This window comes from Sinocyclocheilus anshuiensis, unplaced genomic scaffold (genome assembly GCF_001515605.1).
Source record: "Sinocyclocheilus anshuiensis isolate Anshui unplaced genomic scaffold, SAMN03320099.WGS_v1.1 scaffold220, whole genome shotgun sequence".
NCBI classification, from domain to species: domain Eukaryota; kingdom Metazoa; phylum Chordata; class Actinopteri; order Cypriniformes; family Cyprinidae; genus Sinocyclocheilus; species Sinocyclocheilus anshuiensis.
In genome coordinates, this window is record NW_015554086.1 from 523,658 (window position 1) to 536,703 (window position 13,046).

At 36.5% G+C, this 13,046-nt stretch overlaps 1 protein-coding gene across 2 annotated transcripts in view; it reads right to left on the bottom strand.

The window, feature by feature from the left end:
* ptenb (phosphatase and tensin homolog B) overlaps nucleotides 1-9,164 on the bottom strand; it is a 20,275-nt gene extending 11,111 nt beyond the window's left edge. For both annotated transcript variants that reach the window (XR_001631956.1, XM_016461334.1), the window contains exons 1-5: nucleotides 8,479-9,164; nucleotides 4,061-4,145; nucleotides 1,606-1,650; nucleotides 1,286-1,329; nucleotides 933-1,171 (exon numbers count right to left, since the gene is read on the bottom strand). Coding sequence is in view for 1 of the 2 variants with exons in the window: in XM_016461334.1 (XP_016316820.1) it covers nucleotides 933-1,171; nucleotides 1,286-1,329; nucleotides 1,606-1,650; nucleotides 4,061-4,145; nucleotides 8,479-8,557 (492 nt within the window). In the remaining variant the exon portion in view is untranslated. The remainder of the gene's footprint in view (nucleotides 1-932; nucleotides 1,172-1,285; nucleotides 1,330-1,605; nucleotides 1,651-4,060; nucleotides 4,146-8,478) is intronic.
* Between the last annotated feature and the right edge of the window lie 3,882 nt (nucleotides 9,165-13,046).

Consider the following 13,046-nt stretch of genomic DNA (forward strand, 5'->3'; position numbering starts at 1 on the left):
TTAAGAAGCGGTCTTTTACTTTACTTTAGCTTGAAAACCATCCATCGTTTCCTCAATATTCGCGTCATTTTTGCTGCGCGCACCTTCGCGCTTGTGCTGACGCGGCGAGTATAAACCAGGCTCTACACTCGAATCGCTGCGCAGTTCAAAAAAGTAGCGCGGTTTCGTTATGCTTTCAGTTTCGTTTGATGTTTCTCACATGCAGCAGAAATGGCAGCGCTTATGAGTTGAACAACGCGGTGGTCGCGCCAAAATTTAGTCGCACAGGCAGAAAAAATGGTCGCAGTCTGGAGCCCTGAAACTGATTAAATATTTTATATACAAATATACATTTTTATATACAAATTTTGCAATAAATGTAAAATATTGTTTCTATAAATCAACATCTTTAAAATCAATAATTTTATATTTCTCCATCACGTTTAATTTCATTAGGTCATTTGCAGTTCTTCATAGAATTGCAGTTCTTTCCCTCAATAAAGTACACACTCTTGTACCTTTGTCTTTTTGTTTGCTATTCAAATACTTTTTTGCTTCAAATTTATATTTGTAAGGTTATGATTCACCTCATAGCTGGTTGGTTTGATTCATGGCATACAACTCTTTAACAAAGACTTTTTTTTGTTTTTATTCTCTATGGGAAAAATACTTCTGGAACAAAGGCCACTGAAAAAGTGGATGGGCACTGGTGCACTCCACAGAAGAATACTCAGGGGGAAATTATGTAGGTCAGTAGATTTTTATCTACCAGGACTTGACAGGTTCGAAACATATTTGACTATAATATTACTATCATGATAGTAATATTCCTGCCAACATCAGTATGGACTTTTAAAATTTAACCTTGTGATTTACATTTCTATACAAAAACTTCAACTTCACAACTTGAGTTTTTCAGGAAAGAAAACACAAAGCAAAAATATATACATCACCTTCTTGTCTCTGGTTCTAACTTCACCATAGAAGTCCAGAGCCTCTTGTGCTTTTTTGAATTTGCCTCGGTGTAACAAGTACGCACATATCATGACACCCGTACGTCCCTTTCCAGCTTTGCAGTGAATGGCAGCCACATGATTGTCATTTTCACTGAGCCACTTATCCAGATCTTCACAGAAAGGTTTAATGAGTTCTAGCTGAGGAGGATTGTGATCCTCAAACGGATACTGTGCAACTGCAAGAGAAAAATAAAAAGTTAATCAAGACCTTCATCATTACCACACAAAAACTGACATCACATTTACAAAACGGCAGTAAATGGCAGATTTATGCAATCCAAGTATCATACCTCTGCAGTTAAATTTGGCAGTATCATAATGTCTTTCCGCACATCTAAACAACACAAAGAAACTGATAAGTACAAAAGTTCAATGTAACATTTCTGCTAAGAACTTTGCATCAATGCCAAAAGCAACAGAACATTCACAGCTAAATAACAGACCTATTTGCACTGACAATGCCCTCCGTTCACAATGATCAAAAAGCTTGTTTTTCTTTAATGTTCAATCGAACACAATTGCAGATTTTCTACTTTTAACAGCAAACTGGAGGAAATGTTCTAGCAGTAAAAGCATTTTACAGAACTGAAGTTGTTTGAAACACACTTACAGATTATATATCTTGTAATGATTTTTATGCTTTGAATCCAGGAATCTGCAGAAAGAGGACAACAATTATTTTCCCAGACAATCACGGTTGGATTTGGTTAAAGGAAGAGTTCACACAAAAATGAAAATCCTAAGATTTTTGTTCATTTTTAAAACACAAAGATATAAATAAAACCACTGGAGAGATTTCTGTCACGCCATTGAAAATCACTCCACCAAATTTTTGATGCTTCAAGAGGTTCAAAGACATTATAACGTTATGCACCATAATTGATAAGTTCAATCCAAGCTTACATTCACATAGAAACACCGATCAATGCACATACATAAAACATATTGAATAGGCAGCGGCTATTTGCACTAAGTGTAAATAGCGATAGAGGCTTTTTACACTAAGTGCAAACAACAATGGATTCTAATTACACCAAGTGAAAATAGCAGTATTTTTTTAACGATATGCTATAGATTCTATTTGAACTCTTAAAAAGTAGGGTTTTCTGCTATTTATACTATTTAATGCAAATAGTGGCAATTATCTGCACCTCAGTATTGCAGTACATTGTAAAACAGTATGCAATAACGTATCAAGTGTAAATTATAATTTTAAGTCAAATTATTAAATGGATGTCACCTTATTGACAATAAAGCCCTCCCTACACCTACCTTAACCCTACCTGATACTTTATTTTCAACTTTTTGATTATTTCCTTCATTTTTATTGAAAAAAAAGCCTTTTAGATGTGATGAGATTTGAAAAGAGAGGGGAAAAAAAAGTTAGACAAAAGGCGGGTTCAACCCCGGGTCGATCACGTCAAAAAGACTATGGTGCACGCATTACCATCTACGCCACTGGAGCCGACGTTTGACAGCCGTCTTTTGTAGTGTTGACTAGCCCAAACACACGTTGGTGGTCAAAGTTAGTGTAAATAGCCTCTGCCAACAAGGTGGGATCTTTGCACAGTGTAAATAGACACTCCGTATTGAATATGGTAAAAGGAAGCTCAACGGTAACTGCTCAATGTGCAAGAACAAACCTCACTGGTTCTTGAAGAAGCTCAAATGCGCTTGCCTGATATGCGAGAACTAACCTCATTGTTTCTTCCATTTACCATATTTGATGTGCTTTATCCATCCAACAATAATCAATGTTTATATATTAATAAAAATCTAAATTAAATCTTTTATTACAAAATTAAAACCTATTATAAAGTGATCACGTCTCTTCAGATTTTTTTTTTATTAAACCGTTTGATAACATTATGAACTTTTTGAAGAGTCAAAGTTTTGGTTGAACGGTAGGATGACAATCTCTTAGGTTTAATTAAAATATCTTCATTTGTCTTTAGCATATGTCTTTCTAGAGTGACAAAAGGCTGAAAACAACGGTTGTGTGGAAAGTTATTATATAGAGATGGTTTTGGCGTGTTTTATGCAAATGACTAACTTGTGCATGCGACCGTCAGATGTCAGGCAATTATATTACAATTACAATTATTACTAAAAAAATTTTTACAATACAAATAAATATTTGGCAAACAAAATGAGATGACAAAGACATTCTCAATCACCATTTAATTAACTGTATGAAAAAGGAACTGTCTGATCTCCGATTCAACATTCTTTCATTCTTTTCTTCTTTTGTAAACCCTTTTGTTCAGAACATAATCTCTCTTAAAACACCTTATAATGTTACAATAATCAAAGCAGTTCAGTGCTAGATTAAGCTTTAATTTAAAAGGTAATTTAAAGTGGTAGGCCTAATTCTAACTGAAAGAGACACTGACTGACACAGTTTTATCATGTTAAATTCTACAAAGCTGCTTGGTTTAAAGCAATCAATTGTATAAAGTGCTATGTAAATTAACGTGATGTAACTGGACTTTACTGGAGTGCGGAACTGCAGAGCTGGTGCAAACCTCCACATCGCTATGATCAGATGCTTGTCGATAATGTCAACTAATCGTTTCAGCCTTACAGTATAAGCATGTGTTGTGAATTAGTTTGAATGTGCATATAAATCTACGCAATTATCAGTGCATGAGACCCAACGTCACTAAGGAACTATGGATGACTAGAAAAAATGTCTAATGCACTGAATTGTTGGTGGAACTTGAATACATTATTTTAAATATTTTCTGCACAATCAAGGCTAAGATTTACAGTCAAGCAATTAAAATCACAAATGCATTTATTCGTATGACAATGGAATGGCATATTGAATGACACACAGTCTAACATTAGTTGCACATTTTATAAAATGTCACTGAAGGTGACTACCACACTGTAAACTGATAAAGCAGTGCATCAGGTCATTTCAGAGGTTCTGGCTGTAACTATCACAGCAGTTTTTTCTGGTTTTGCTACAACATGGGTTGCAAATGTTATAAGAGACTTACAGACACAAATGTTATACTGACAAAATTTCCAAAGAATATAAAAAAAAAACGAATACTTACCGCACTACATCATCTATGTTGTTTCTGTAGACACCCTCAAGTCTTTCAGCAGGAAAGCCCATTGCTATAATGTTAGGATAAATATCTAGATAGCAGAGTTAAGGAAATCTACTCTTTCTAGGAAAACTGACAGGAGTAGTGGTCGACCGATATATCACCAAGGCCAATATATCGGCCGATATTTGGCATTTTTCAAATATCGGCATCGGCCGATAAGTTTTTCTGTTTTGCCGATGCGTTCGATGCAGGACTTTTATTTTTACGGCGCTGAGAGCGGCAGTGCCTGAGCGCACACCGCTCACATTCTCCCTCTTGTTCGCCGTCGTCGTTAACAGTTCTGTCTAATACGGATAGAAGTATTTGGCATTTTTCAAATATCGGCATCGGCCGATAAGTTTTTATATCATTTAAACAAATCTTTGAATGAATAATGAACATTTAATTTGATAATAACATAAAAACCTTGCAAACTTAGTCGAATCCAGCTGTGAGATCTTGTGAAGTGTGCATTTGTATCCTGCATGATCGCGTGTTCTCTGCGTGACGGTCGGTCCGTGCGAATTGAATGCTGACAGGAGGAGAGTTCAGCCTCACTGAAGACGCGCAATCGTAAACTCGTGATTTCAAATTATGCTGCGCTTTATGCATTTGACCAGTCATATTCATGTAATTTTCACTGTGTGCTGTATGTAAAATGAGTGTTACCTTGGCTTTGTTTGAAAAAATATGATTCCCAATGCACACAAACTTCCCAGAATACTGAGTGCCCTGTTGGTTACAGTGTTTACTTCCTTTTTAATTATATTTTTATTAAATATTTATTTATTTGTGAAAAATACTTTGTCATCTTAAGTATGTTTATTTTATACATTTATTTTTTAATCCATTTTTAAATGATTTCAAATTTCTTGAATATTAATTAAAATACATAAAATTATATCTGCTTTTTATCGGCCACCCTGCTTTCCAAGATATCGGCATCGGCTGTCAAAAACCACATATCTGTCGACCACTAGACAGGAGGAACAAAAAACCTACAATCATCTGATTAAATATGAACCCATTTATAAAGTCCACTGGCCACTTGTCTTACACAATTATATCAACCAGTTAAACACATATCCAAAACAGACAACGTTGGTGAACAATGCAGAGCAGCTAAATGACGAGCAGGAAACTAACAAACATCAAGTCCCGGTTTCAGATGAGAACTTACTCATTTCCACTAAAGTAGCGTTTTACTTTTTAGTTGTGCAATGAGAGCTCAGATAACAGCATTCTGGGTAATATAGAACAGATGGCTCTCGCTGTAAGAGACCAATGCATAGACCTCTAACCCAGAGGGCCACACAGGGGCACTAAATAAATCACACTGTGCCTCAGCCCAGCCTGGAATCACTTTCCTTTCTCACCTTTCCATAACGAGTGCATCACTTCTTCAGCCTGACATAACTTTCAGTCCTTTATTATCAAAGATGATCTAATCAGACCCTGATTATAGCAGATGAACTGGTGGCAAAGCAATTCTATCAATATTTATCAAAACGAGACTCATAATTGTTTAAATCAACTTCAATTTAACAAAAATACAACAAAAATGTGTTGTATTATTGTTGTTGAAATACAACAAAATATTAAATGTTAAATCTATCATGATCACTTCAATCTGTATGCAAACGAGTTAAACAAACCCTTAATTACAATCTCAAAAAAAATTTTTTTTTTTAAATCAATCAATCATAGTAGCATACAATGATGGCCTCTGACAGAATGCTCTAGGAAAAAAACAAAAAAGTCTAGACTATATGACGGTAAGCAACGTCTTGTGTTCTCGGATATGGTGTAGCATGTGGTTCTCACTCCTGAGCTAGCAAACTTGACACTTCAGCAAAAGAAGAAAAAAACTTTTTTTGACAGCTGTATGGATATGAGCTCAGAGATTAAAGGTTTACCATCTGAACCAGCCAGGAAATTAGACTTTCACTGTTTTCACATGACAATCATTATAAGTTTAAATTATTTTTAATGATGTCTAAAAAGGTCATAAAACAGTGAAAAGTTAAGGAAGCTAAGAGATGACAAATTCACTCGCATTTAGTAAACACAGATCATAGTGATCTGGTCAAATTCAAGGATATTTAATCAATAACAAAAATTAGTTGCTCTCTTTTAAAAAGCTCCCTATATTAATTGCCAAGAACAAAATATGTAGAAAAATGCATACCACATATCTAGATTTCTAAGATATGCGCACAATATTATCTAAATTTAAATCACCATGACCTCTTTGGGACCATATCTCTCCATATCTCTTAAGAAAAATGCCATGCATAAATAAACAAGTAGCTATAAATATGATGCACTGAATGAGGCAACCATGCCTCATTCATACTCACTGGACATAAAAATAATTGAAGGTTTGACAATAAAAACTGTCCGGGGCTATTGTTGGACAGTTTCGCGCAGAACGTCACTTGTCCAATCAGGTGAGTGTTGCACTGACATTACCTCGCACATTTGTGTTTGTTTGTTTTGATTTTTGTCTTGCAGACATAAAATGATCAACAAACCTTTTAATGAAAACTGCAAATGTACTGGAAATAAATGGATCAAATAAAATCTAAATCCTAAAAAAATTAAAAAAACATTTGTTCAGCACTGTGTACATCAAGAGCAATAGCTGTGCAGATACAGTAAGGCCAGTTCCTCTATCCAGAAATGCTTTAGACGAATTTTAGTCTAATCTTGGCTAACTTCATAGAAGTTAAATCTAGTGAACATATTTCATGACGAATGATCATACAGGATGTATTTCATCAAATGAAGAGTTTGTATTCTCACCAATCATTGCCGTAGACAGTGTTGCCTCATCAGTAACATAAAAAGGGACTGAAAGAATGAAATCATTCTCCATATTTATCCTTTCAAAACTTCTGTAAGAACAGGGAGTTCTACATTCCACTTCAACACACTGTGTGTTGTAAATGCAATGAGTGCATAGCATGATACATTGCAATATAGTGAACCCACACACCATCTAAGCAGGCAGGGGCAAATCAACATCCATGCAATCAATTCATTCACAGGCTACTCATGTAATACACTAGATGTAAAGCAAAACAGCATGGTGTAAATTAGTGCAAATACACTTAACATTTCAAAATTCTCTACAAAACATGCACCAAGGCCTACCAGATTCCTTTTGCCATTGTTACAGCGCTATACAGAGAAATAATTGCACCTCTTCAATGATTGGACCCTGCCCTCTAACTGTCCTTCCAGTCCTGTTTCTTAGTGTTTGGTACACCTGCCTTGTTGTATATTACAGGGCAACGAATGGGACAGTGAGGTTAACAGGACTACAGCTAAACGTCAGGTTTGGTGTTAATGTTCAATATCACTGAATCCTGCTGAAATAAAACGAGCAATCAAACCACTTGTGCTTTGCACTTCATCTGCAAGGATGTAATGCGCCCGATCAAAGCCATCACAAAACCAACAATGTACATTCAAACAATACCTGTGCTTGAAAAACGCAAATGACATTGACAATGACATATGGCACATAAGTGAGCAGGCATCAGTCACGTTTCTAAAATGCAGCTCAACAGAGGGAGTCCTCTTTAACAGGACTGCGCGGATCTCTTCCTGCGATTACGAAAAAGGCATACTTCACATACTAAAGCATTTCCTTTTGTACGCAAGCGTGTGAACTGACTCATTTTTGCTCAATCAAAACTACACCAAATTGAACGCGAGATCTATTTTCTGCGAGCAGCTGATGCAATGGCTCTTTGTGTGACACTGCTCGTGCATCTCACCTAATCCATCGCATTACATAAACCAGCGAGTCCTCTACGCGACGCGTCTTTTGTTTTAAACCCCCAAATTACAGTTTTGGTGCGAGAAGCCTTGAGTTGAAATGAACGCGTTTTGTGTACTGGATCACAGATTAGCAGCCAATCGATGGATCAGATTACAAAAGAAGGGAAAATGACATTTTACAACCTAACTGGCGTTGCTTATATTGTAGTTTGCACATGCAACTAGCCCAGAACAACTGTACGGATGAAATGAGTGCGCGTGCAGTCTGTTGATTTTCTGTCTGCTCGTTCATTTGGTTAAACTGAGAACTGACATGTATCTAAAAGGCGCTGGCTTCGACTTGATCCAGACACAGAAACTAATAACGTTAGATCTAGATCATGTCAAGTTCCAGTCGCCGACTAGGTGCCAGTGCCAATAGTTTGTGCAAAAAAATCATTTAAAACAAACAAACGTTGATTTCGTATGTATCCTCCGATCAAACGTTAGAGATTTCTCGATTTAGAACAAGATGCAAGCCATTACCTTCACAGCAGACATTGGTTTCTACACAATAGACAGAACAGGGACATTTGATTGATCAAAGAGGATACAGGTCAAGTCCAAGTCGAATCCATCTTCCTGGTATCTATATTTGTTTCGGCTGACAATTTCCTTTATGATCGCAGCCATGGCTGTGACAGGAGTCTTTAAGGTTTTTAGTGGGAGTGAGAGTATTGTTGCTTTCCGACGATCGGTCAATTTAATGCTCTGCTCGTTTCGCAGTCCCCCTGCTAGCTAGAAAGGAGTCTGCTGTGGATCTCTCATCAAGGGCCTCGCTCCAAACCACCACAGGCCCGGCTTCCAAAATGCCCTCCTCAGCTCAGACGAGCCCCGGGTGAAAAGATAAGCGACGTCCCACGTCTCAAACTGCAGAATTTCTAGTGCACGACAAGTCTCTGTTCGCACCGTAGCCGCCGTGATTGAACGTAAAGGCGGAGAGAGGGTCCTCTCCGTGAGCTTCCACTTCAAGAACGGTTGTCAAAGCCCCGCTCCCGCTCAGCTCGCGCTCCGTCTAGCTGCTAGCTTCAACGGCTAGCGCGCTAGCTCGTCTACCCATCCTTGAAAAAATAAAAGCCATCGAACATTGCAACAATCCGCGATGCCCAGGTTCCAACACATGAAATGAAAGGTGACAGCCTCCACCAAGAAATAAAAACTCGATATTTAAATGTCTCGTAGGAGCGGACTCAACTTGGGTCCTTTTCCTTCACTTCTCTGTTAAACTCTCAAACTTCCATTATGGCTTCCCATTGAAAAAAGGTGACGTTCGGCCAATATATTTATACGCCGTGCCAAATAGTTCCATGTATGCAGTATTTTATGAATATACCAATTATTTTTTCTGTGTTTCAGTATGTATATATACACATTATTAGGTACAAATATTTAACTGTTATGACATTAAATTAAAAAATACATTAACAATTTTTTTTTTTAAGTACAGCAAGCGGAAGAATACAGATAGAGCACAAACGAACTACTTTTTGTTCCAGGGTCACGTGTGTACAGAAATGAGGGAAGTTTCCAATATTTTATATCAGATTTCAAGTCAGTATGTAGGTAATACACACCAGCATTCTCGTTTCATTTTTTTGAAAGAATTATTCATTGGTTTGATACATGATGACTGAAAAGAACAACATGGAATGTATATTTTTGAAAAACTACAGTATAGGGGGAAAATATCAGAATGCGCGTAGATACCCCCCCTCGCCAATGCCTGTACTACCCTGCTGCAATAGAAGGCAGGAAATTGCTGAAATGCTTGTCAAGTCAGTATGTAGGTAATACACACCAGCATTCTCGTTTCATTTTTTTAAAAGAATTATTCATTGGTTTGATACATGATGACTGAAAATAACAGAAAAGAAGCAGAAAAGTAAGTCAGGCTACTGCATAAAGACACAAGCACACCATTTGGTAATTATAAAATAATGATAGAAAATTAATTGCGCCAGTGATTATGCAAATGTACTTTTCCATGTATTAGTGTTATAGGCGTGTTCTGTACCATTTGCTCAAATGTGCATTTAGCCCCCAAGAACGGCACGGAGGTGGAAGGTTCTAGCTGCGCTTCAGATGGCAAATCTTTATTGTACAGCGCCATCTGTCAGAATAAGCTAGAAAGAAAGTCGGATATTACAATGACATTCTACATTCTCCTGTTTTTCGAGTACAACCCCTTTCTAAAAGATACCTCCTTTTTAAACCTGTTTGAAGGAAATGTTAAGTAGCAACAGTGTATAGATAAAAGCAAGTTTTCCCATATTTTATTCTATGACAATCATAGGACCATATAAAAATCAATCAACTGAATTAAATGAGATAAAAATAGATACAATATAAGAGTTTTATTATTTAGTAGGATTATTTTGCTTTTATCCATGGATGTAATAGGCCTAGGCTACATCTCATAATATATGTAAAGATTAAACCTATTTTCTTTTATTTTCGAAGAGATGTTGCAGTTTTGTCCTTCTCTTATAGCAATATCAACAACAACAATACTACCAAATTTATTCTCGGATTTTGGTGTATTTTTTTTATGTTTGGTCCATTATGACCCAATTTATGCCTAATTTATTAGTTATTTGTGATTTATTGGTATGTTAGATATCTTTGTTTTATATCTGGAATTAAGCCATTCCACCTTTATGGTCTGAATGTCCGTTGAATAATATCTTCCTTTATTCTTGTTACACAATGACAGCTCTTCTTAGCCAGGAGAGGGTAGCCTGCGCAGAGATAGAATTGTCACGCGTAAAGATGATCTGATTCCCAATTCATCTCTAGACAGTGTGTGTGAGTGTATATCAGAATAGTAGGTATTGATACATACTATTTCATAAAATTGCATCTTGAAACCACGGAGCCCTTTTATTTTATTTTCAGTTTAGTTGTTTTATTGTTGTGTATTGTGGAGAATGCGTTGAATTGTATTCTCAGTCTACGTTTGTACATATTTCAGACGGTCTTTCTGTTGCAATAAACAAACAAATAAACCACTGAGACATTTTTCGCACATGTGCATCTTGACACCGTAAACCGACATTTGCCTATCAATCATCTTAATCATCACAGAACATCCTAATATAGCCTACACTCCGCATTTAATGTAGGCTAATGCTTGACAATTCTTCCTAGAAAAAAAGTAGGCCTAGCGCATCCAACTCGTCGTGTGTCTTTCATGCAGAGAACTCGCGATAATAGGCTATAATGCAAATAATGCCAAATGTTTTGCCACTGTGCCGTTCGTACTGCATCTTTATAAAAGTTCACAATGTTGATGTAGATGAAATAGCCTAGAACATAACACGGACACCATTAAACAACTATATTTTTTATTAAATAAATATCAGTGTCTTTGACCATACAACAAGAACTAAGTAGGCTAGCCAAGTTTTGTTCTTATTTGCATAATTCAAACAGAAAGCATTCTATTTTGATATATATTTCCATAGCGCCTATCATCAGGGTGTAACGGTCTTGTCGAAACACAGAAGGCAACCATTGCCAAAACAAAACCATTAACGTTACATTTCTGGTAAGTGACCTCTTTATTAAGAGTTTGTATTGGTGAACGAGGAAATATGAAAATAGCTACGATTTACCTCGCTTTCTTTACTTTCTTCATGTAGGCTAAGCTAGGCCTATTTGTTTGTAATGTGGCGAAAGAGAAAATTTGAAAATAGCCAATGATTTAGCCTTTTCTTTACTTTCTAATTAAGTGCGTGGGTTAAGTTATTTTTATTACTAGTTAAATCTTTTGGGCCGGTTGCACCAGTTGTGGTAAGTGACCTCTTTATTAAGAGTTTGTATCGGTGAACGAGGAAATTTGAAAATACGATTTACCTCGCTTTCTTTACTTTCTTCATGTAGGCTAAGTGTATTTGTTTGTAATGTGGCGAAAGAGAAAATTTGAAAATAGCCAATGATTTAGCCTTTTCTTTACTTTCGAATTAAGTGCGTGGGTTAAGTTTTTATTAAGTTAAATCTTTTGGGCCGGTTGCACCAGTTGTGGCATAAATGGGCACTAAATCACAATTTACACACATCTAAATAGTTGACAGTTCCGTTAAAAACGAGACTGAATCCAACTAGGCCTACTCGCCAGTTATTTTCTGACTCCTGCCATGACACATTTTATGACACGAGGACAGGCCTGGACTGGCCATCGGGAGCACCGGGAGAATTCCCGGTGGCCTGGCGGCTGATTTGGCCCGCCCGCTTCTTTTTCCTTCGTTTTTTTTAATTAACTTTTTTTTTGTTATTATTATTAATAATATTTTATATTTATGCCTTCCCAATATTCGAAAGTGATCATTTAATATCGATAATAAATCGATAATAAATCATAAATCGGTTAGTCTTGACTGCGCTATACGAATCGGTTCAAGTCTGTTCCGCGCTTCCGTCAAACGGTTCCGAACAGAATCGATGCGCGGGACTCCATGAAAGAGAGGAAGATGCCAGAAGAAGCAGTGAGATGTAGCAACATCACTGACCAGTTCAGGGTTTCAAGTGCAGGTTAGTTTCATCTGTAAATATGCTAAATAGTTTTGTCTTTATTAACGTAACGTTAGTTGAGTATTAAACTGCTAGTATCTATTCAGTCAGATGATCAGTCAGAATACTGGGCTAAAGGACATCATAATCGATTGTAAAGTTACATTAAAAAATTTGGCAGAGACAGATATTCACATGGATTTATTGTACAGGTAGTACAAAAGAGTCACAGCCTAATAATGCAATAGTATGTTCAGTATTAGGATTGTTCAGCCTAAATAGGCTATTGTACTAATTTTGACATTTGGGCACTTTAGAAAATGTGTTTTAATATATTTGAATGAAATAGGGTTGTTAAATATGGTTTTTAAGTAATTTTAAGATAAATAACATTCTGCGCTAACAAATTGAAATGAGGTGGTTCTTTTCAACAAAGTGAACACATGCAGTTATATTCATGACAGTAGACCTGCTGGTGAAGAAATGACAGGTACAAGAAAAAAAGGGAGACAGAGATATTGGGGAAAATTAACAAAAGGAAAGGAGAAGTGAAGGTGCAGTTCAAGAGAGAACCTTTAATTATTTTCCACAGCCTTAGAATAAGGATTTAGAC